A 26,630-nucleotide genomic window follows, 5' to 3' on the forward strand; every position below is an offset into this window, starting at 1 on the left:
AAGTGGCAGAGACTTTGCCGAATTGTGGGGGCTTGAGGTGATGGTGTGGGGTGGACTATACCATTCTGGCTCAGGCCGGTATTCTGTACTCATGCTCCTGACCCATCTTGGCACTCTTACTGGAGCCTTCCTCTCCTGCACATGGGCCCTCATTCCGAGTTGTTCGCTCGCTAGCTGCTTTTAGCAGCAGTGCAAACGCTAAGCCGCCACCCTCTGGGAGTGTATCTTAGCTTAGCAGAAGTGCGAATGAAAGGATCGCAGCGCTGCTACTAAAAAAAGATTGTGCAATTTCAGAGTAGCTGCAGACCTACTCCTACCTTGCGATCACTTCAGACTATTTAGTTCCCGTTTTGACGTCACAAACACGCCCTGTGTTCGCCCAGCCACGCCTACTTTTTCCAGTCACTCCTGCGTTTTTATCTGGCACGCCTGCGTTTTTCCACACACTCCCCGAAACAGTCAGTTACCACCCAGAAACACCCACTTCCTGTCAATCACTCTGCGGCCAGCAGTGCGACTGAAAAGCGTTGCTAGAGCTTGTGTAAAACTACATCGGCTTTTGAGAAAGTACGACGCACGTGCGCAGTGCGCCCCATACGCATGCGCAGAATTGCCTATTTTTTGCCTGATCGCTGCGCTGCGAACGAAAGCAGCTAGCGATCAACTCGGAATGAGGGTCATGGCTCCCAGAGGTGAATGTTTCCATTGACTGAGAGTTACACCATCATTAACTCCTTAAGCTGTAAGGCATTGGGTTTTCAACTCCAGTCCACAAGTACCCCAAACAGGTCATCCAGTTATTTAATTGGTAGAAATGAAGGCAGCATATCTCTGAAGACAAATTTTTTTGTTTTTTCTAGGGATATTGCTGTCGCCAGAACAATCATTTGTTGATATTTAGCTTTCCATTGTCCAGAACTATCTTTATTGGGTACTGTCATATATCTGTTAGTGCAGTTGTACTGTGAAGACTTTACTGATTTTGTTGTACACTTTTGTCAAGCAGTTGGCACTGATAACTTAGTTTGGACATGGATAAAATCTGAAGCATATGGTGAAATGTACGCTGGCATTTAGTGCCTAATAGTACAAGAATAAATGGAAAACATTTGTTTGTGCTTCATGTCAAATATCTGTATTGTGTTTTCCAGTGAATACTTGTGGATAGTAAAGTATTCACAGAATTTGGCGTACTGTTCAAGTTTAAAACCAAATGTAATGACTTGCCGAGTTTCTGTGCGCTAAACAATGGGTATGGCTAATGCACTTTTTCATTTATATACTTTTAACTACTTCAAGCTTCACAGTCTGCAAGATCTATTAAAAGAAGCTTACCAGTAATTTTGGGGGGAAAATGGTATCCGCTAAGTCTGAGCAGTACAGAATCTATAAACAGGGCTGCCAAGAGAAATCCTGGGCCCCGGTACAACAACTTCATGGCCCCCTGTGCCCCCCCCCCCTGTAGGGGGTGTGTCCTCAGCATGCTGGGGACATGCTGAAGCACCCACTCACAGGGGCATGGCATGCCTCCCAGCCAGGGAAGTGGAGAGCCTGGCTGGGCTTAGGTACTTTTCAGGGGGCATGGCCATGCACCCTTGGAAAAAAATACAGAATTTTTTTAAGCACTACCCTGGCCGCACTGCAGCCCAGCACAGCTGTGCTTAGAAGAAAAGCTGCAGCTGCTGCTTCCAGGTAAGGGGGGGTACGGGTCCTGGGCCCCCACTAGGCCCCTCCATCAGACCTGAGCCCAGGTAATTTGTACCCTCTTCCCCCCCTCCCGGTGCCACTGTCTATAAATACAGTATGTTAACCCTCTTCAGTTTGCAGGTTCATTTGCGTGTAAGAGCTATATGTCTGAAAGCAATACAGTATAATAACAATTCTGCCTGACCTCTTAATCCAGTGTGAAAGTGGTGTGGCTCTGCAAGTCCCGTCTGTTCCCGATGAGTCTGCAGCACGTCACTGTAACTCTACCCTTCCCATTTATTAATGCCACTTGTCACAACTGCTCTTTGATCACAGCAGGCTGATCTAGAAAGTGGATGGAGCAGAGGACTAGGTGTGCAGCATGTGTGTATGTGCGATTCAAAGGAGCAGATTATTTTGTTTATTTTGGTTTTAGAACAATTCTTGTCTGATTAAAAATGGTGCTGCTACTGCACTATGGGAAGGAGGTGTTGTACTAGTGACATGTCAGTGAGTATGAGCAGGACTGCTTATTGACCACTTCATTCTGACCTTTCCATTAACTGTTCCACTTATTTCAGAAAGGATTTGTAGGAGGAGAGTAATGTTTTCAGTGCAGTGTTTGTTTGCTTGTGATCACAACAAACCACATACTGCCCTCTACAGCACAGAATGTCCTCCCTTCATTGATTTCCCAGTCAAATGTTTTGAACACCATAGAGTTCTGATAAAGCTGTATATATAGAAGCAATTTAATTCCTGCAATAATCTACCATAATGTTGTTTTCTGGCATTCTGATCCATGAAATGGGACAGAGGACATTACTGTGTTATGATGGAGCTGTGGTCATATGATAATGGTAACATGACTAAGCCCTGAAGCATGTCTAGTGCTTTTCTCTCTGCCTATCCCATATCTATTTACTGTATTTATTTATTTATTAATCTTTTACTCTCTGAAGGTTTACTGCATCACTTCAGGATTCCCCACATTTATTATCAGGATCTGCAGCAGACATTAAATATCTGCTGTTGTCCTCGACTGAGCAGTTTCAATGGGGCTGAAATCTGGTAAAGGTTTCCATGCTTAACCCTGTCAGATAATGATATCTTTAGATGACATTAGCCATTGAAGACTCTGGGTTACATTCCACAAATTTTCACAGAGAGGAATCCGACAGATCCCTTCCTGTAATTTGCTGCTTGCGCAGGCACAGCTTGATGGTTATGCAGTTCCATCTTGCTTGCTCTGAAATCCTGGAGTAATGACTTCACCAGGATAGCTTGATATTGGAGGAGCTGTCATGGCTAGTTCTATTTAATATATTCTGGCGGAGAGGTCAGCAGTCTGACCATGTATATAGACAGAAATTATCACAATTTTATTGTGATCAATAATACATTCCACAAACTATATCTATCTACAATGATTCTTGTGAATATTACCTTAGCTCATCCTTAATAAACTAATTTAATATAATTTTTCATAGTGGAACAAAGAACAACTAGTATATTTTAGTGACAATTATGAAATGTTGACATAGTATATTCACGTATCTAGATTTTCGACTCTATTTATATTTATTTCACCTTCATACTGTATATATTCTCCGGTGTCAATATCATGCAATAAATTTTTGAAAACTTTTTTGTCTGCAGAGACTTGCCCATGTTAAGTTCTAAAACAGTACGTACCTTCTTGGTTTTCGTATTATGTTACCATGCATTTGGCATATTATGTAAAATGTTCTTTATTATGGCTTTCTCATACCTACAGAATGAGTCACCAGCAAACCAGAACAGATTTTGGCTAAGATGCATGATGAAGTGTTCTGGATGCACAGAAAATGTAATCCAGACTCCAGGCTGAGAAAATTCCCAGGGGTTACCTTAAAAAACAGCCTTAGAAAAACATAGCAAACATGTTATAACACCTCTATGATGTTTGTTGAATATGCAAAATATGCAAAAACAAAATACATTCCTTTTTAATTGTAATATTCAATCAGTCTGCCAATCAATCATTCATTGATTGTTATTTTTTAATTTTACATTTGTTGCGGCCAAGAAATATAAGATTTCCCCTAAAGTATTCACTGGGTTCAACTTCTCAGACTCTATTACCCACTTAAAAATATTGCAGTTTTAGTTTGCAAAAAATGTTATGCTGTACACTGATTTTAGGCAAGATGATATTTTAAAAGTAAAAAAGGAAAATGGGTGAAAGTCCATTTATTTCAACATGCTAAGAATATTATAGGTATGGGAGCTTTTATCCAAACATCTGTTACACCAGAAGTTACACCAAAGTTTTTTTTTTAAATGAACAATTGGCAGCATTTGTAAATATATCTGGCCTGTATAATGAAAAGGTTGGACATGGCTCGTTTAAGAGAAACATTATATTTGTTCATTAGGCCTAATGTTAACTTTCAGAATCTTGCCGACTGAAAGCTTTAACTAATAGGTAAATCAAACAGTGTACTTTAGTGCAGATTCTGATATATCAATGACTTTACCGCCGAGGCATTGATGTTTTGAAATGATGCACTCTAGTGTACGTAACCGTTTAGCAATGGCTTATCTTGAGTTTACAAATGATTCTAAGTTGGTTTGTGACTTTTCACAGTAGTAGTCAGTAGCTGACTATCCAAACTCTTTGCAATAATGTTGACATGATTTAATCTCAAATAAAAGATATATTATTATTTCACTCAACTTACCTTGTGTGCGGTAGAACGTTTAGCTGAGCAGGGATTTTTTTGTCTGGTCAAAATTGAAATAGTACGACAATACATGAATTATACACAAATTGCGCTTCAACACTGGATAAATGGAATACTTCAGACCGGTTTGTTTCCCAAAAATCTTAAAGTCTCTAATCGATGTCTCCAGGAATTTTCTCCAACAAGATAGTACATAGAGGAACTAAAACAAAAGAAAATTTCCAATGTGTGGTAATTTCTTAAGATGTAACAGGAATCATACAGAGGGACTATGGGATATAGAGTTTCCCCTCCTTAGTTTCTTTGTAAGGTGTTCTGGGACCACCCGGAAAGTGTGTCAGTCATAAACACAGAATGCTCACTTTCTTGCTTACTTCAACATACGTATGTGGACTCCTATAAAGGTATCTTTAGGATCTTCAAGAAAAACTTCACTCCAGAGGGTTCTTAATTTACCAGGTTATTCTCTGGCATATGGGACATGGGAGGAAAAGCAAAGAGAGAAAATCAGATGTGTAGTGGTTCTCTATAACCGTGAAAATGAGGGTATGGGGGATATATAGATAAGTACAGATAGATCCCTTTTCCTCTGTGTCGTTATATCACGTTAGGGGACCACCCAAACAAATGTGTGATGGATCACAAATACGAGATGCTCACTTTAAGGCTTACATAAAGTTAGAAACAAAAAATAAGGTTTGTTGGCGCTGGGCAGAACTGTGTAAAGGTGAATTGGAATCAGCAGCCACCTGGTAAGGAGGTAGCCAGCCTCCTCAGCAATTAGCAATAGAAAACAAACAAATACCAGGTCGGCGCTTGAAAATCCAATAATACTGCCAAATATAATAAAACAATTTATTTAGCTAGCAAAAAAATATATAAAACACAAAAAGAAACATAGAAAAATAAAAACTAATAATGGACCACAATAATATATAACACATAAAACTTGGGTGTAATTACACCTCAGATAATAGCATATATATGCCTATAATAAAAACATATAGGAGTGGGTCACCGGTTTTCACCTATATAGCTTTCAATATACTGGATTCTAAGTTGTTCAGTCTCTCACAGTTCAGAAAGAATATGTCCTCCGGCTAATAAATTCAGCCTCTGTAACCATATATGTAAAGTATAATTTTCCACGTGATGGATATGATATGAAAGAACCGTACGGTTTCAATTACTCACTGAATCGCTGTCCTTGCTTTCCTATGCACGGTGGGTAATGCAAAGCCGCTCTCTATCACCCTTTGCACGGGTGAGACATCCGTCGGCGGCGCCCGCAGGGATGGATGTTTTCTTTAACACAGCACAGAGTTGGTAAGCTAAACTGCCGTGTATTATTCCTGATTGGAAATAGCCATGCTCAGCAAGACAGGCTGATGGTGTGAAAAATTGTGAAGAAATGAAGAGTCCGGTCTCTTCACAAGCAGGCTGATTGCCGGCAACAGGTTACAGACAACTTGATATTATAGAACAGCAGGTGTATTTCTCCTGTGAGCACTTGGATGGTCTCGGTGATATTCTCAGTGACCCGTCCTCTCTGTGTCCTCAACGCGTTTCTCCGCACCCCATTTGGCAGTATTATTGGATTTTCAAGCGCCGACCTGGTATTTGTTTGTTTTCTATTACATAAAGTTAGGCCATTGTAAACATATAAAGGTATCTTTCAAACTGTTCGGCATAAATAATTTCTTAAAACTCTTGACATAACACTCTTACACGTGGGCTTACTTGAAGTATGCAGGGTATGTTCACGTAGCGGTTTCTTTTAAAACGCATCCATAGTTAATCTCCACCGGAAAAAGCTGTGTTTGTAATAAACAAACGGATTTTATTGAACAAAAAATATGTACATTAAAACATGGGAACAAAGATCACCTTGCCTCGGCAGTTGTAAAATTCCCAATAGGGGTAAAGAAACATAAAAAGGGCCCAAATGTTCTTACCCAATCTGCTGGGAGCCTCAAAGACTCAAAGACAAAGGATCACCAAGTTCTCACACAAAATGTTTTTTTTTTTTGTGAGAACTTGGTTATCTTTTGTCTTTGAGGCTCCCAGACAACCGCTACGTGAACATACCCTGCATACTTCAAGTAAGCCCACGTGTAAGCGTGTTATGTCAAGAGTTTTAAGAAATGATTTATGCCGAACAGTATGAAAGATACCTTTATATGTTTACAATGGCCTTACTTTATGTAAGCCTTAAAGTGAGCATCTCGTATTTGTTATCCATCACACATTTGTTTGGGTGGTCCCCTAACGTGATATAACGACACAGAGGAAAAGGGATCTATCTGTACTTATCTATATATCCCCCATACCCTCATTTTCACGGTTATAGAGAACCACTACACATTGGATTTTCTCTCTTTGCTTTTCCTCCCATGTCCCATATGCCGGAGAATAACCTGGTAAATTAAGAACCCTCTGGAGTGAAGTTTTTCTTGAAGATCCTAAAGATACCTTTATAGGAGTCCACATACGTATGTTGAAGTAAGCAAGAAAGTGAGCATTCTGTGTTTATGACTGACACACTTTCCGGGTGGTCCCAGAACATCTTACAAAGACACTAAGCAGGGGAAACTCTATATCCCATAGTCCCTCTGTATGATTCCTGTTACATCTTAAGAAATTACCACACATTGGAAATTTTCTTTTGTTTTTCTTCCTCTATGTACTATCTTGTTGGAGAAAATTCCTGGAGACATCGATTAGAGACTTTAAGATTTTTGGGAAACAAACCGGTCTGAAGTATTCCATTTATCCAGTGTTGAAGCGCAATTTGTGTATAATTCTTGTATTGTGGTACTATTTGTCTTCCGGTTGATAACTCCGGAACATATACTTATTTGCAGCCTCTACACTTCCAGCGCAGGGAAGTATTGCTTCTTCTTTTTTCCTAAAATTGAAATAGTAACCTAATAGTTTTACTTAATTTGGTGAAACTGTCTTCAGACAGAATAGACCACATGATGACACAAATCTAGGACCACCTGGGCAGTAATGATAAACCCACTCATTGTCTGCTTTTGTAACACCTCTTTATTGTGTCAGACAGTGTCATGATGTCATGTTTACCCAATACAGACACAGTTTATACTTGGCAAAGCCACCATTTCTCTGGTCTGCTTTAGATCATGAAACACAGCTGCCACTGAGTGAGAATGTGCAGCAGATCAGCTACTAGAGTTTTAGGGTCATCCCTGCTATGAGGAAGGCATAAGCTACAGTAGATAACCTATCATCCAACAATATCAAGTCATATTATTATTATTATTGCATTGCATACTGTACTTCTGTTCTTTAGTGCTTTACAAGGGAAGATAATTATACTGCAGGACTATTTGAAGTCAGACTAGTAAAAAACAATCTAGAGTCAATCCCACCTATCCATTCCACATCCATTTATGTGAAATAACCCCTATATTATCTCCATGCCACTTCTAGGTCAGGCCCCTTGTTGGGGTCTAAGAATGGCTACAGGCCCATCATATTGGGAGATATCATAAAAAAAAGTGGTACTCTTGATATACTGCATGACTTTTCATTGCTAAACAATGATCTAGGACAATAACATTTTTTTAATTATCTAAACTACACCTGCAATGTGCATCCCATATACTGCAGAAGATCTAAAACCTTCCACAATGCATCAAGAGCTTGAGGAAATTTCCTTGCTCACATCTCTTCTAGTTGACCAGCTTTCTAGATATTGACCAACTTTCTATAATATCCTTTAACACCAAATAGATAATTATTACACATTGGGGTCAATTCTATTCGGCAACTAAAGAATAGCGCCGGGAATTAGCTCCCGACGCTATTCAATTCTGCTACTAGTTGCCCGCAATTGTCGGGAATTCTTCTCTCATCCCCGGGGGATGAGAGAAGAAACCCGACAAAAGTGCTGCCTCGCGGCCGGCGCGAGGCTGATTCTGTCGGGAATCAGCCTCGCGCCGGGGAGTTAAGTCGGAGAATGCCCGTTCTCCCGACAATTCAACCTGTTTAGTCGGCGAGAATGGGCCATCGCCGACTTAACTGGAGCTGAATTGAATAGCGTCGGGAGCTAATTCCCGGCGCTATTCATTAGTTGCCGAATTGAATCGACCCCATTGTTACAACAAAAAGTTTGTTTCCTTAGTGAATTATAAATAAAGCACTAAATTCAGTAGATTGATTGGTTTCATTATTTTTTATTTTATTAATTTTTTATTTTATCGAGAGAGATAAAGTGAAGAAGTTGCCCATAGCAACCAGTTTCTAACTGTCAGTTAAAGACTTTGCTAATAAATGATAGAAGCTGATCAGTTGCTATGGGCAACTTCTCCACTTTATCTCTCTCGAAAGTTTGATACATCTCCCCCTTAGTCTTTATAGCAGTGAAAAAGGCCAATCTTCTCTATTTTGAACTATCTCTATTGCTTAAATTGTGCCTCTGTTGGTGTGATGGAAAGAGACTGCCGCTTCCCCATTCTACTGTAAGTAATGCACACATCTTTAGAACTCCGCCATAATGGTTGGTAGCAGGGATTACTGTCAAGCTATTTAGAAGTATGCCTTTGCCAATGTAAAGTACAACTTCTGCCACATCAGTTAGATCAACATTCCTGTGGCATACGTCTCTCATTGTTAATCGACAGTTCAGATGTACAGTCAGAACTGAAGGCTTTTTCCATACAGTATCTGCTCCTTCCATTAAAGAAATGCTATTTAAATTCTCCCCTTATAAAATATGGTTGTCACAATCATTACACGAATCATAGTTCTATTTAGAAAACAAACCGCGAAAAATGCTAGATTTCCTGGAATACAGGATATTAATTCTTTGCGTTGCAGAATATTAGGCTTAAAGTGTAGATTAGTGAAAGATGCTTTTATGATACTGTAGTAGCAAAATTATCATTTGGAGATTTGTATTTGAGCCACCTAATTGCATAAACCTTGACTGTGGTGGACTGAACCTTCCTCTGCCCTGTGGTGCTCAGGCACTGGGAGTCCACGTACTCTTTTATTATTTTTATTTAACAACTTTATTTTCATTTATAAATGAAGCAATCAAGACATTAAATAGTGATGTTTGCATCCATCAAGAGAACAATCAAGCACTCTAGTTACAAAAGTCCTAACGGCTAAGATAATGAAAACACAATGACATTCAACAAGTATATAAGTATATGAAAAAGCTAATACAGAAGATGCCTGTACAGATGTAGCCACAGATCTGGGGTGCGCGCACACGTCATAGATGTGCACGTGCTCCATTCACATGGACCGGAGCGTCTTTGTGCACTGCCTCAGCGTGGCTTGACGCCAGATTGCCTAGCTGCACCAGCAATGCACGTTTGCGATATATCCATGCTAGATGAGCATGGCTATATCTGTATGTTGCATTTGGTATGTTTTGTCCAATAGACAATCAGCAGGAAGTTGTAGTACATTTTTGGACGATTTTCGAGCGATTTTTATGTCTGTTTTGCAGTAGATTTGAATGAAACTGACAAAAACTGACTGACTTTAGACTTAAAAAAATATCCGTGAATATCAACATCATATTTTAAATTGATCTTTAAATCGGCTGTTTAGTAGATTTGGAAATTTACCCCTGAAACACTCTGACAGTGTTGGTGGATTTGACATCAATCTAAAATAGACCTAAAACCAATCTTTAGTAAATTTACCCCCTGGTGTTAGCATTATCTTTTAAATGTCTTTAGTGTGGGTTGCAGCAGAGTTATAGCTTCTTAATAGGAAATTCAGAGTTTACCGAGTTGACACAGCATGAAAATATAGCTCTGCAGCCGGAGTGTATCTAGGGGTCTGAGTGCCCCTGGCAGAGTAAGGGGCTCCCCCCCCCCCTCCCGTATTGTAAATAGGAACAGTGTGCATAGAAAAGGGGTGTGGTCTCATGGGGAAGGGATATGGCCACACAGTAGTACCACCTTACACATTATGCCACTCAGAGAGAGAAATAAAGCATCCCCAGGAGGGAGAAGCAGTCATGGAGAATGAGCGGTATAATACAGTACATACATGGAGAGGAATAAAGCTGCCAGGAGGCACAGCAGTCAGTGAGTAGACGGTTTATAGTACATAAGTGGGGAGGAATAAAGTGGAGCAGAGCCAGGTTCCCACTCAGCCAGCCTCTTGCGAGCTGAATATCAGAATCAGCAGCTCCCATGATAGGTGATAGGAGATCCGAAATCTAAAAGTAGTTTTGAAATACTTGTGATTCTATCCTTTGGCGTGGGTGGCACTGCCATGCGCCCCCCCTCCCTCAGCCGGTGCCCCTGGCAAGTGCATCATGGCCATGGAGTAGATATGCCCCTGCTCAGCAGAATGTAGGTAAATCACCCCCATATACAGTATCATATAAGTCATATACTGCAAATCAGTCAAGAGGCATATTTGTAAAGTGTTTTGACAATGTTTTTGCCATTAAAAATTACAGCTTTGACTGTTTTGTCTATTTAAAATGTAGTGAAGTAGAATTTTTTTTCATGGTCTGAATTTGTTTTACATCCATTTCCTTATTTCCAGTAAATCATATTGAAGTTTATATAAAAATATATTACAGGTTGAGTATCCCTTATCCAAAATGCTTGGGACCAGAGGTATTTTGGATATCGGATTTTTCCGTATTTTGGAATAATTGCATACCATAATGAGATATCATGGTGATGGGACCTAAATCTAAGCACAGAATGCATTTATGTTACATATACACCTTATACACACAGCCTGAAGGTAGTTTTAGCCAATATTTTTTATAACTTTGTGCATTAAACAAGTGTGTCTACATTCACACAATTCATTTATGTTTCATATACACCTTATACACACAGCCTGAAGGTCATTTAATACAATATTTTTAATAACTTTGTGTGTTAAAGAAAGTTTGTGTACATTGAGCCATCAAAAAACAAAGGTTTCACTATATCACTCTCACTCAAAAAAGTCCGTATTTCGGAATATTCCGTATTTCGGAATATTTGGATATGGGACACTCAACCTGTATTTCTATTTTTAATGGTGTAAACTTCTCAGACCAGGAGAAAACCATTACTTTCAACTGAACTATTACATTACATCATGTGAAATTCCTATTTCAATCTGGTAAAGAGAGGACTTCTCAATGGGGAAAATTACTTTACACCATTTTGTATCTATTTTGTTAGGCCAGACTTCACTTTTAGTAAATAGATTTTATAAACAGCTTGCTGAAAGGTAAGGATTTTACCTGCTGATCACAATGGAAAGTCTGACACTCATTAAGTCAAAGTTGTATGAATTTATTCCATGATAACATAAATTACTTTCCGAAATCAGAGAATATTTTTGGAATTGAATCAAACTAGAAGTTGCTGTTGAAATGAATAATATTCCAACAAAGTGACAACACTTTTCAAACTTTGCCAAAACTTACAATCAAGGGCCTTATACCTGATCACTGTGCTTCAAATTTGCAGAGGTCTGCGATCAGATAGTCGCCGCCCTGGGAGAGTGAAAACCCGCCCCATGCAAGTGTGCGAATGCATGTGTATGCTGTGTGAAAATTCCGCCAGACAGTGGACAGCTGCAAATTCGTTCACAACTCACTCACCATCGAATAATTTTTCCAGTCTGTGCGGAACCCAAGAAATACCCCTACAGTGTGATACAAAGAGGCTGATCAGGTCCGGAGCTGACGTCACGCACCAGCCCTGAAAACGCTTGGGAATGCCTGTGTTTTTCCTGACACTCCCTGCCAGTTACCACCCACAAACCTCCTCTTCCTGTCAATCACCTTGCGAAGGCCTTGCGATCGTTTGGCAATGCTCCTGTGCATTGCGGTGCAAATGCATGCGCAGTCATTCGATAATCTCCCGCTGTGCGAGTTTACACAACAGCGATCAGGTCTGAATCAGGGCCCCAAATTGTGCCGCCATTCTATCATGAATTCACTTCAAAGCGTCTTTTGTCTTACTGCGTAAGTTAAATATAAAATAATAATGTGTACATTGTAAAACTGAGCATACTTTAGGAAGTAGAAATCAGAGTTAATTTTGGTTAATTTTCCTTCCAGAAAGTTCCCATCGGGTTTCCATCAGTCAGTATTTTCATGCAGACTGCTTCATGTTAAACTGACAGGTGGCCTCCATTGCAGAAACACTTATAATATACTGAGGAGTGAGGCTTCTGGTTTGGGAGCAGACAGTGGAGACAGCAGTCTGTATGTTTGAGATCAAGCATAAGTGTCCTGATTTACTCTATACATCTCTAGACATTTGGCTTCCAGATTGTGAATATGTCTAAAGAAAACTGGCACTGCCAATTGAACGTGCTACTTCTGAGCTGAAATAGAAACTAAAAAGTGTCTTAGCATCAAGTAACATAGAGACTGACATGTTTCTCTTCTGTTATGAAGATTCTTCCACGGCTGAAGTAACAGATTTATATAGATGTGCCCGCAGTAGTTAGTGAATTCCACCCCTTGTTTTCCTAAGTTAATTGTCCTACAGCCCTGCAACCTAGCCTTCTGGACTTCACAACTGGAAAACAGATTGAAGCAGGATACAGAGTAGAAACACATGAAAACTATTTCTTCACTATAAAAGAATCCAGATGTCAGCATTTATTGCCAGAGTTTTTCCTTTCTCCTTTCTGTTGTGCCATACACAGCGCATCATTTCATAAAGGCTCCAGAAATATGGCTTCACAGGTGCAATTCCATCTTTGCTAATGTTTACAGCGATAGATTTGTAATCATTAGTTATCTTGGAGCTAACAGATGCACTGAGGTATTTAGTCATTCCATGGATTTTTAGATGTGAAACATTTTGATAGCACTCACAAATAACAGTTGTGCACGGTACCCATTCTCTAAAATCAGGACTGCCCCATTGAAATTGAGATGGCTGGAAGGAATACACAAGCACCAGGGAGTAAAAAAAAAAAAAAAAAAGTCCCCATAATGCAATGCTCCATGCTCTTAGTCTTTGCTTGGGATGCTCTTGACAGTGAGACCTTGCTTTCTTGAGGACAGTTCTAAGAGATAGGGAGCCATTAAGCAGAGACCACCCCCTGACCCCTCCTCCCACATACTATAGCTGCTGGTGACACAATATTTCCTGTGATATCATCATAGGGATAGCACATACGTAGAAGACAGCAAAAACTGTAACACAGCGCTAGAGTCTTTGTTGTAACCTATGCCAGCGCCATCTTTCTGAATACATTGACAAGCAGCAGGTAAGGGGTGTTACACAGCACGGCACAATGCATTCTGTTCTTGGTGCAGGACTACCCTTAATCCATGGGTGCACCCTATGCACCCATCATTGGCATGCCGCTGCTTTCTACGCTCTGTGTCACCAAGTGGGCTTTACAATGGTACATTTTGTCAATTTCATTAAGAAAAACTATTCTCAAGCCACGTGGTGGGAATTTGTCCCAGACTGCAACACTGCTTTGGATTTTCTCTTAAATGTGAGGGTGAACTTCACTTGTGAAAGATCAACTGTGTATTTATCCTGGTCTATTCATTTTTTTAAATTACTCATCAAATGCATTTTCTAAGTGCTATGCATGCTTTTGCCATGAAGGATATGTTAAGGAGTACTCAGTGTCAGTAGTATTTCAAGTTTACTTCAGTTTGATATATGACTGTCTCCACTTCTAAACCGCTCTGCTTCCAGATAGCATTCCTAGCCATCTATTAATCTCAGTGTCTTTCCTTTTAATCGGACTGAATATTAAGTAATATTCTTGAAGCTTTAATTAGCGGCGAGTTATTTCAACTCTCTCTTTTTCAATCACTGCAATTAGGGTCCGGACAAAACTAACAACAATAAAATACATGTAAATAAAATGACTAGGGAAAGTGCATAGTGCAGGAATGTCTAAATGTTGTTTCTTAGTCTGTAAAATACAGTGTATTAACAAGGATGTGTCAATAAATCACTTTGATAAGGACAGGACTTGTAGAAGATAATTACATAAATTGTGCACACTACCAGGCTAACTTAAAGAGCATTCATCTCTTACACACAGGGTATCCTGAAAGAATACTCATGAGGCTGTAGCTCAGAACTCTCCATGACCCACACGTGCATAATATTCTGGATAGTCTGGAAAACTCCAGATTTTTGGGGCGCTCCAATGTATGCTTATAGGGGGTGTGTTTTTTAATACTGAAACAACAGGTCTGAGGCTCCTAGCTTTGTCAGTGATTAAATAACTCTGAATATGGCAGATTGCCTAGTTGCAAATGCAATAAAATATATTATTATTACTTATAGAATTGAAAGTCAAAATTGTCTCTATATTTAGTGACACAATGCAGTCACGTCCATTAAGCCAGATTTCTTGCCACCTTTCAAAACCTTCAATTGTGCAGTCCTGGGTGCGTGATGCCTGGTTTGTGTAAACAGTAGAGATGAGCGCCTGAAATTTTTCGGGTTTTGTGTTTTGGTTTTGGGTTCGGTTCCGCGGCCGTGTTTTGGGTTCGAACGCGTTTTGGCAAAACCTCACCGAATTATTTTTGTCGGATTCGGGTGTGTTTTGGATTCGGGTGTTTTTTTCCAAAAACACTAAAAAACAGCTTAAATCATAGAATTTGGGGGTCATTTTGATCCCAAAGTATTATTAACCTCAAAAACCATAATTTACACTCATTTTCAGTCTATTCTGAATACCTCACACCTCACAATATTATTTTTAGTCCTAAAATTTGCACCGAGGTCGCTGTGTGAGTAAGATAAGCGACCCTAGTGGCCGACACAAACACCGGGCCCATCTAGGAGTGGCACTGCAGTGTCACGCAGGATGTCCCTTCCAAAAAACCCTCCCCAAACAGCACATGACGCAAAGAAAAAAAGAGGCGCAATGAGGTAGCTGTGTGAGTAAGATTAGCGACCCTAGTGGCCGACACAAACACCGGGCCCATCTAGGAGTGGCACTGCAGTGTCACGCAGGATGGCCCTTCCAAAAAACCCTCCCCAAACAGCACATGACGCAAAGAAAAAAAGAGGCGCAATGAGGTAGCTGTGTGAGTAAGATTAGCGACCCTAGTGGCCGACACAAACACCGGGCCCATCTAGGAGTGGCACTGCAGTGTCACGCAGGATGGCCCTTCCAAAAAACCCTCCCCAAACAGCACATGACGCAAAGAAAAAAAGAGGCGCAATGAGGTAGCTGACTGTGTGAGTAAGATTAGCGACCCTAGTGGCCGACACAAACACCGGGCCCATCTAGGAGTGGCACTGCAGTGTCACGCAGGATGTCCCTTCCAAAAAACCCTCCCCAAACAGCACATGACGCAAAGAAAAAAAGAGGCGCAATGAGGTAGCTGTGTGAGTAAGATTAGCGACCCTAGTGGCCGACACAAACACCGGGCCCATCTAGGAGTGGCACTGCAGTGTCACGCAGGATGTCCCTTCCAAAAAACCCTCCCCAATCAGCACATGATGCAAAGAAAAAGAAAAGAAAAAAGAGGTGCAAGATGGAATTATCCTTGGGCCCTCCCACCCACCCTTATGTTGTATAAACAAAACAGGACATGCACACTTTAACCAACCCATCATTTCAGTGACAGGGTCTGCCACACGACTGTGACTGATATGACGGGTTGGTTTGGACCCCCCCCAAAAAAGAAGCAATTAATCTCTCCTTGCACAAACTGGCTCTACAGAGGCAAGATGTCCACCTCATCTTCACCCTCCGATATATCACCGTGTACATCCCCCTCCTCACAGATTATCAATTCGTCCCCACTGGAATCCACCATCTCAGCTCCCTGTGTACTTTGTGGAGGCAATTGCTGCTGGTCAATGTCTCCGCGGAGGAATTGATTATAATTCATTTTAATGAACATCATCTTCTCCACATTTTCTGGATGTAACCTCGTACGCCGATTGCTGACAAGGTGAGCGGCGGCACTAAACACTCTTTCGGAGTACACACTTGTGGGAGGGCAACTTAGGTAGAATAAAGCCAGTTTGTGCAAGGGCCTCCAAATTGCCTCTTTTTCCTGCCAGTATAAGTACGGACTGTGTGACGTGCCTACTTGGATGCGGTCACTCATATAATCCTCCACCATTCTATCAATGTTGAGAGAATCATATGCAGTGACAGTAGACGACATGTCCGTAATCGTTGTCAGGTCCTTCAGTCCGGACCAGATGTCAGCATCAGCAGTCGCTCCAGACTGCCCTGCATCACCGCCAGCGGGTGGGCTCGGAATTCTGAGCCTTTTCCTCGCACCCCCAGTTGCGGGAGAATGTGAAGGAGGAGATGTTGACAGGTCGCGTTCCGCTTGACTTGACAATTTTGTCACCAGCAGGTCTTTCAACCCCAGCAGACCTGTGTCTGCCGGAAAGAGAGATCCAAGGTAGGCTTTAAATCTAGGATCGAGCACGGTGGCCAAAATGTAGTGCTCTGATTTCAACAGATTGACCACCCGTGAATCCTTGTTAAGCGAATTAAGAGCTGCATCCACAAGTCCCACATGCCTAGCGGAATCGCTCCGTGTTAGCTCCTTCTTCAATGCCTCCAGCTTCTTCTGCAAAAGCCTGATGAGGGGAATGACCTGACTCAGGCTGGCAGTGTCTGAACTGACTTCACGTGTGGCAAGTTCAAAGGGCATCAGAACCTTGCACAACGTTGAAATCATTCTCCACTGCACTTGAGACAGGTGCATTCCATCTCCTATATCGTGCTCAATTGTATAGGCTTGAATGGCCTTTTGCTGCTCCTCCAACCTCTGAAGCATATAGAGGGTTGAATTCCACCTCGTTACCACTTCTTGCTTCAGATGATGGCAGGGCAGGTTCAGTAGTTTTTGGTGGTGCTCCAGTCTTCTGTACGTGGTGCCTGTACGCCGAAAGTGTCCCGCAATTTTTCTGGCCACCGACAGCATCTCTTGCACGCCCCTGTCGTTTTTTAAAAAATTCTGCACCACCAAATTCAAGGTATGTGCAAAACATGGGACGTGCTGGAATTTGCCCATATTTAATGCACACACAATATTGCTGGCGTTGTCCGATGCCACAAATCCACAGGAGAGTCCAATTGGGGTAAGCCATTCCGCGATGATCTTCCTCAGTTGCCGTAAGAGGTTTTCAGCTGTGTGCGTATTCTGGAAAGCGGTGATACAAAGCGTAGCCTGCCTAGGAAAGAGTTGGCGTTTGCGAGATGCTGCTACTGGTGCCGCCGCTGCTGTTCTTGCGGCGGGAGTCCATACATCTACCCAGTGGGCTGTCACAGTCATATAGTCCTGACCCTGCCCTGCTCCACTTGTCCACATGTCCGTGGTTAAGTGGACATTGGGTACAACTGCATTTTTTAGGACACTGGTGAGTCTTTTTCTGACGTCCGTGTACATTCTCGGTATCGCCTGCCTAGAGAAGTGGAACCTAGATGGTATTTGGTAACGGGGGCACACTGCCTCAATAAATTGTCTAGTTCCCTGTGAACTAACGGCGGATACCGGACGCACGTCTAACACCAACATAGTTGTCAAGGACTCAGTTATCCGCTTTGCAGTAGGATGACTGCTGTGATATTTCATCTTCCTCGCAAAGGACTGTTGAACAGTCAATTGCTTACTGGAAGTAGTACAAGTGGGCTTACGACTTCCCCTCTGGGATGACCATCGACTCCCAGCGGCAACAACAGCAGCGCCAGCAGCAGTAGGCGTTACACGCAAGGATGCATCGGAGGAATCCCAGGCAGGAGAGGACTCGTCAGACTTGCCAGTGACATGGCCTGCAGGACTATTGGCATTCCTGGGGAAGGAGGAAATTGACACTGAGGGAGTTGGTGGGGTGGTTTGCGTGAGCTTGGTTACAAGAGGAAGGGATTTACTGGTCAGTGGACTGCTTCCGCTGTCACCCAAAGTTTTTGAACTTGTCACTGACTTATTATGAATGCGCTGCAGGTGACGTATAAGGGAGGATGTTCCGAGGTGGTTAACGTCCTTACCCCTACTTATTACAGCTTGACAAAGGGAACACACGGCTTGACACCTGTTGTCCGCATTTCTGGTGAAATACCTCCACACCGAAGAGCTGATTTTTTTGGTATTTTCACCTGGCATGTCAACGGCCATATTCCTCCCACGGACAACAGGTGTCTCCCCGGGTGCCTGACTTAAACAAACCACCTCACCATCAGAATCCTTCTGGTCAATTTCCTCCCCAGCGCCAGCAACACCCATATCCTCCTCATCCTGGTGTACTTCAACACTGACATCTTCAATCTGACTATCAGGAACTGGACTGCGGGTGCTCCTTCCAGCACTTGCAGGGGGCATGCAAATAGTGGAAGGCGCATGCTCTTCACGTCCAGTGTTGGGAAGGTCAGGCATCGCAACCGACACAATTGGACTCTCCTTGTGGATTTGGGATTTCAAAGAACGCACAGTTCTTTGCGGTGCTTTTGCCAGCTTGAGTCTTTTCAGTTTTCTAGCGAGAGGCTGAGTGCTTCCATCCTCATGTGAAGCTGAACCACTAGCCATGAACATAGGCCAGGGCCTCAGCCGTTCCTTGCCACTCCGTGTGGTAAATGGCATATTGGCAAGTTTACGCTTCTCCTCCGACAATTTTATTTTAGGTTTTGGAGTCCTTTTTTTTCTGATATTTGGTGTTTTGGATTTGACATGCTCTGTACTATGACATTGGCATCGGCCTTGGCAGACGACGTTGCTGGCATTTCATCGTCTCGGCCATGACTAGTGGCAGCAGCTTCAGCACGAGGTGGAAGTGGATCTTGATCTTTCCCTAATTTTGGAACCTCAACTTTTTTGTTCTCCATATTTTATAGGCAGAACTAAAAGGCACCTCAGGTAAACAATGGAGATGGATGGATTGGATACTAGTATACAATTATGGACGGACTGCCACGGTTAGGTGGTATAAAAAAACCACGGTTAGGTGGTATATATTGTAATACAATTATGGATGGACGGACTGCCTGCCGAGTGCCGACACAGAGGTAGCCACAGCCGTGAACTACCGCACTGTACACTGGTTGATAAAGAGATAGTAGTATACTCGTAACAACTAGTATGACTGACTATGACGGTATAAAGAATGAAAAAAAAACCACGGTTAGGTGGTATATATTATAATACAATTATGGATGGACGGACTGCCTGCCGACTGCCGACACAGAGGTAGCCACAGCCGTGAACTACCGCACTGTACACTGGTTGATAAAGAGATAGTAGTATACTCGTAACAACTAGTATGACACTATGACGGTATAAAGAATGAAAAAAAAACCACGGTTAGGTGGTATATATTATAATAATACAATTATGGATGGACGGACTGCCTGCCGAGTTCCGACACAGAGGTAGCCACAGCCGTGAACTACCGCACTGTACACTGGTTGATAAAGAGATAGTAGTATACTCGTAACAACTAGTATGACTGACTATGACGGTATAAAGAATGAAAAAAAAACCACGGTTAGGTGGTATATATTGTAATACAATTATGGATGGACGGACTGCCTGCCGAGTTCCGACACAGAGGTAGCCACAGCCGTGAACTACCGCACTGTACACTGGTTGATAAAGAGATAGTAGTATACTCGTAACAACTAGTATGACACTATGACGGTATAAAGAATGAAAAAAAAACCACGGTTAGGTGGTATATATTATAATACAATTATGGATGGACGGACTGCCTGCCGAGTGCCGACACAGAGGTAGCCACAGCCGTGAACTACCGCACTGTACACTGGTTGATAAAGAGATAGTAGTATACTCGTAACAACTAGTATGACTGACTATGACGGTATAAAGAATGAAAAAAAAAACACGGTTAGGTGGTATATATTATAATACAATTATGGATGGACGGACTGCCTGCCGACTGCCGACACAGAGGTAGCCACAGCCGTGAACTACCGCACTGTACACTGGTTGATAAAGAGATAGTAGTATACTCGTAACAACTAGTATGACACTATGACGGTATAAAGAATGAAAAAAAAACCACGGTTAGGTGGTATATATTATAATACAATTATGGATGGACGGACTGCCTGCCGACTGCCGACACAGAGGTAGCCACAGCCGTGAACTACCGCACTGTACACTGGTTGATAAAGAGATAGTAGTATACTCGTAACAACTAGTATGACACTATGACGGTATAAAGAATGAAAAAAAAACCACGGTTAGGTGGTATATATTATAATACAATTATGGATGGACGGACTGCCTGCCGACTGCCGACACAGAGGTAGCCACAGCCGTGAACTACCGCACTGTACTGTGTCTGCTGCTAATATAGACTGGTTGATAAAGAGATAGTATACAACAATATACTACTATACTGGTGGTCAGGCACTGGTCACCACTAGTCACACTGGCAGTGGCACTCCTGCAGCAAAAGTGTGCACTGTTTAATTTTAAATTAATATAATATTATGTACTCCTGGCTCCTGCTATAACAACCTGCAGTGCTCCCCAGTCTCCCCCACAATTATTATAAGCTTTTATACATTGATGTGCCGCACACTGGGCTGAGCTGAGTGCACACAGACTGAGTCACACTGTGTGACTGCTGTGTATCGTTTTTTTCAGGCAGAGAACGGATATAGCAGAGAACGGATATATTAAATAAAAGTTAACTTAACAACAACTGCACTGGTCACTGTGGTAATCTCTGTCTGCACAATCTCTCTCTCTCTCTCTTCTAATCTATTCTAATGGAGAGGACGCCAGCCACGTCCTCTCCCTATCAATCTCAATGCACGTGTGAAAATGGCGGCGACGCGCGGCTCCTTATATAGAATCCGAGTCTCGCGAGAATCCGACAGCGTCATGATGACGTTCGGGCGCGCTCGGGTTAACCGAGCAAGGCGGGAAGATCCGAGTCGCTCGGACCCGTGAAAAAAAAAGTGAAGTTCGTGCGGGTTCGGATTCAAAGAAACCGAACCCGCTCATCTCTAGTAAACAGCCTGCAAAATTTTTCCCTAGAGTGTATTTGGAATATGTAATTTGTTTGCATGTTCTCAAGCTTTCCTCCTACCATCCAGCTGCTGTAATTGAATGTCAAACAAAACAACATACTTACCAAAAGTGTGCTGTCTTAAGTGGAGTGCCATGAATACTTAACTGATGTCTGTTTTTATAGAAGTATGGGCCTAATTCTGAGTTGATTGCAGCAGCAAATTTGTTAGCGGTTGGGCAAAACCATGGGCACTACAGTGGGGGGGGGGCGGGGTGTACAGATATAACATGTGCAGAGAGAGTTAGATTTGGGTGGGGTGTGTTCAAACTGAAATCTAAATTGCAGTGTAAAAATAAAGCAGCCAGTATTTACCCTGCACAGAAACAATATAACCCACCCAAATCTAACTCTGTCTGCACATGTTATATCTGCCCCCCCCCCCTTCCTGCAGTGCACATGGTTTTGCCCAATTGCTAACAAACTTGCTGCTGCGATCAACTCAGAATTACCCCCTATAAGTGGTTTTGGAGCATGGTAATATGTTTTATGGGGATCAGTATGATTTACCTACAATCAAAATCTCGACGGTCAAAACACCGACAACAATTAACCGATGGTCAAAATACCACCAAGGTCAATATACAGACATGGTCAAAATACAGACATTTGAAATGTCGACACGGTCAAAATACCGACATTTAAAATGTCGACGACAAAACAAAATAATTCTCAGAAGATTTAAGATTAAAAATTGTTGACTTTTGGCTCCCATACATCTGCAGTGTATTCCCCAATTTCCCATTCTGCCAATACCAGTATCGAGGAATTGGATAAATTGAACATGTTGGATATCCTCAACTCACTGATTTCAACCCGGGGCGGAGACCCCTGAAACGTTGAACGCAATAAACAAGTGATTTTACTGCAGTCTCGGAGTGCCGCCTGTTTCCTTCATTAAGGATAAAATTGGTGAATTAATGCTGAGGATGGCACCAGAGCATACACTGTGGTTACCTGGGAGTGCCGAAAGTCTGCATTTTATATATATATATATATATATATATATATATATATATATATATATATATATATATACATATTAAATACACACGCGCACACACTATGCTATATAATTGCTTTCAAATAGTAAATTTACACAGTGTTATTTCTTATAATGATCAATTTATTAAATTTTGTTTTTATGATATTTGTCCAGTTCAAAGTTCTCAAAGCTGTTCACTTTCCTATACTGATTATTTAGAGCAAGTTTGTATGGCATTAACCCCACATTTCAAGTGTGCAGCTTTCTTTAAATAAATTATAAAATGTTGCCTGTTTGAGGTGAAATAGTCACATAATAAAGTATGGTTAACACCGTTTTTTTTTCTTGTTTTTTTTTCCCAATCAGTAACAATATTGTGCCCCAAATCAAAGTTTCAGTTATAAATATGATATAGTGTAGCTATTTAAGCCTGGACAAGCTCAAACTGTTTCAGATCAGTTTAAGCATAGTAGAGATGATTTGCCTAGCTCGAATTTACCTTAAATGTTGATGTTTTAGTCTATTTAAACTTAAAAAATTTACAGCAAATTGTCAAATGTTACAACTAGTTAAATAGAAATGGTCTGAGAACCACGTAGAAACAAATCCCAGCATTTCAGTTTTTCACTTTGACGCTGCAGTAGAGCTCTCCAGGCATCTAGAACAATAGAATACAGCACCAACAGCAGCCTCTTCAGCCAGCAGAGGTACTACAGCATGTACTTGCTTTGCCAAACCATTTACAGTAGGTGCGTCATGTCTTGCAGTGAACTAGTGCCAGGGGTTTAATGCTACTAGATTTGGACAAGCTGCAGCAATATTCCGTCTTCCTGGTGGTCCTGGCATTTTTGATGACCACTGAGTTTTGCATATAATAAAGGAATAAATTGCTCTCAGGACAGACATGAAGCAGCTGTTTGGTTTCCTCTTATCAGAGGTTGGGTAACTACTTCTCATCTCACAGTGAAAGTTCTGCATCTGAAAGCCTGTAAAACAGCTTATAAAGACTATGATGTGCAAACACCCTTTTCCTGCATAAGAAATATTACAAGTGGAATTGCTTAGATCTGGAGGAATAAAAGGGTTTTGATGCCCCCATAGTAAAATGTTTGCTTTTAGATATAAATGACATAAACAAATACATTTCAGTGATTTTATATAAAATGGGAAATTTGTATTCCATAACTGAGAGATTGTGATGTATAAACACACCAGGGTGTTTGATTTCTCCTCATCTGTATGTCAGTTACATTCTTGCACGGCTGAATAGCGGTTTTCAGCTAGCTCTTGGCAGATACATGCCACTGAGCCTGTGAATTTGGACTTTATTACAGTTGATTAATTCCAAATGCCCCCAAGGCCACGCAGAACTGTTAAGGTACAAAAAAGAGTAGTTAGACAGCTATTCTTTGTTTTCATTTTGTGGTTGCAATTTCTAAAGCTAATCAATGAACACAAATGTAATTTATCTGTCTATTGCATTGCATGTATAACATTATGAGTATTCCTTAATATACTAGCTATTGCTGAACTACTACAATGACATGCAGCATATTGTAGATCAGCAATAGTTGAAGTGTACAAAGGACTATTGTTAAACTACAGTGCCCATTATGCACTAGCATGATGTAGTCACACCATACTTGCTGACTTATGTTGCTCCATTCTGGCAGAAGCCCAGAGAGAAGATGCGGCTTGATACTTCGGCAGGGCACATCATGTCACTAGGTGCGATTCAGGTCATTTTAGCCCCACCCCCTCATGATTCCTGGTATTATCGCCCCATCCTGCCCAGTTCACTAAAGAGGGACTATCCAAAAAATCTGGAGTCTCCCACACCTCCCGGGAGAGTAGCTAAATATGAGTCACACTTGCCTTCCCTACTTCAGCTTGCCAAAGACTGCCGCTAAAGCATGTTGCACTCCTGCATCCCTCTCTCTTCCTAGTAAAAGTAGAGGAATGGGATGATTTGTGGCAATGTGCCACAGGGGGTGGGGCCCATAAAGAGACAATATTCTCCCCTCCTTCCCTCTACGCCAGGGGCGGCCAGACTTTTGGAGTCGGTGATCTACTGTGAAAGCTAAAAAGCTTTTGTGATCTACCTAGGAGGAATAATAGCGCACAAAAAAGGGTGCGTGGCATAACAAAAGTGGGCGTGGTGTAACAAAAAGTGGGCGTGGTATAACTAAAAAAAGGGACGTAGCCTTGCTGCGCAGAGTGTAATGACTGCCTCACACGAAATAACACATTGGCCCCCACAGGTAAAAACCTCAAACACATATGCCCCCACAGTGCCAGATACACATGCCCCCACAGTGCCATGTGCCCACAGTGCCAGATATGCCCCCACAGTGCCAGATTACAGATATGCCCCCACAGCGCCAGATTACAGATATGCCCCCACAGTGCCAGATATGCCCCCACAGTGCCATGTGCCCGCAGAGCCAGATATGCCCCCAGTGCCACATATGACCCCACAGTGCCAGATATGCCCCCACTGAGCTATGTGCCCACAATGCCAGATATGCCCCCATAGAAGAGCTCACCGTTGGTGTGTGGAGAGCGCAGCGCGCGCTTCTCCTGTCTGCTGCTCTGCCTCCTCAGTCTGATCTCCGGCGGTGACGGCAGCGTGTATGGCTAAAATCAGGTGCCGGTCCGCGAGCTCTCATTGGCTAACGAACCGGCACCTGATTTGAGCTATACACTCGGCCGTCACTGCCGCAGACCAGACTGAGGAGGCAGAGCGGCAGGCAGGAGAGGCGCGGCTTCGGGTGGCTGGGCGGCGGATCGCGATCGACTGGTCGCATGTCCGCGATCGATCAGTCGATCGCGATCGATTGTTTGGCCACCCCTGCTCTACGCCATAAACAAAAGGCAAGTATGATTGTAGTGCAGCAACAGATGGGCTACAGGTGTCATACACCTAAGAAGATGGTCAGGTGACAGTGAAATGCTTTTAGCTGCTCTATTGTTTGTTTTCAGTGTTTAGATTTTAAACAGTAACCAGGCAATATTGTTTCTTCTGCAGGTGGAGATAACCCTTCAGGATATAAATGACAACCCACCAGTATTTCCAACAGATATACTTGATCTCACAGTAGAAGAAAACATCGGCGATGGATCTAAAATAATGCAGTTGACAGCAACAGACGCTGATGAGGTATTTGAAATTATCTTTTTTATTTGAAACTCATATACCACTTATTTATGTACATTATTTCATTGCGATCGCCTCTGCCTGATTGACAGGCAGAGGCGGGAGGGGGCTGAACGGCGGCGGCCGTTTAGGGGACGCGTCCGGCCAATGCAGGCGTGGCCGGACCATTGGGTGGGAGGGGCCGCGGCAGCTGCGTGACATCACACACAGCCGCTGCGACCCGGGCAGTGAAGAGGTTCTCCCGGCCAGCCGCAGGAGCTGCGCCTGCCGGGAGTTACTCCTCAAATGCAAAAGCATCGCCGCTGTGCGATGCTTTTGCATTTCTGCGGGGGAGCCGGCACAACATGCGAGGCGGACTAGCCCTGTGCTGGGCGTCCCCTCGCATGTCTGAGTGCTTGATCGTAGCTGTGCTAAATTTAGCACAGCTACGATCAACTTGGAATGACCCCCATGGTGTCTGTGAAATCCTTGGGAATTTACACCTCCTACGGAGGATTCTCAGTTGTAAGCAGCTACTGTATGCTATTACACTGCCCCACTCGTCTGTCCGCAAGAGCAGCTATCATCAAGCTTAGTTGCCACCCAGTAATGCCCTTTCAGCGGGTACAGAGAGACATCTGAGATACATAAAATAGTTTATCACTCAGAAGTTCACAAAGCTGTGCATGCAGCCCAAGACACACATGCAGCTTGCCAAAGTTTGATAGATGCAGCCACATTCAGTCATGTGTGCATAAAAAAATCAGGTCCCCCACTATATGCAAACCTCCTCTTTCTCGACAAAACTCGATTTACATGATATTGTGATGTGCTTTCTTTCTCTTTCGCTCTTTATGTTAATCCAAAACAGCAAACAACCTCACCCACTTAATACTATATTTAAGGTACAATTATCTTCAGTTACTGCCTGGATTTATATAGGTTGCCCTGATTGCAGACACCTTTCAAAATTGGTACACCTTACCCTAAAGCCAGTGTCACCAGGCTTGAAACCTCAAATAGATTTTCATTTAAGACCTTTTTAGGTTGAATGACACATTGAGGCTAATCATGAGAGTCACAGT

General features: G+C 42.3%; 1 protein-coding gene across 1 annotated transcript in view; it reads left to right on the forward strand.

The window, feature by feature from the left end:
• FAT4 (FAT atypical cadherin 4) overlaps positions 1-26,630 on the forward strand; it is a 312,949-nt gene that overhangs the window by 163,098 nt on the left and 123,221 nt on the right. The window contains exon 2 of the mRNA XM_063920304.1: positions 25,438-25,569. Coding sequence (XP_063776374.1) covers positions 25,438-25,569 — 132 coding nt within the window. The remainder of the gene's footprint in view (positions 1-25,437; positions 25,570-26,630) is intronic.

Source organism: Pseudophryne corroboree, chromosome 1, assembly GCF_028390025.1.
Source record: "Pseudophryne corroboree isolate aPseCor3 chromosome 1, aPseCor3.hap2, whole genome shotgun sequence".
Classification (NCBI taxonomy): domain Eukaryota; kingdom Metazoa; phylum Chordata; class Amphibia; order Anura; family Myobatrachidae; genus Pseudophryne; species Pseudophryne corroboree.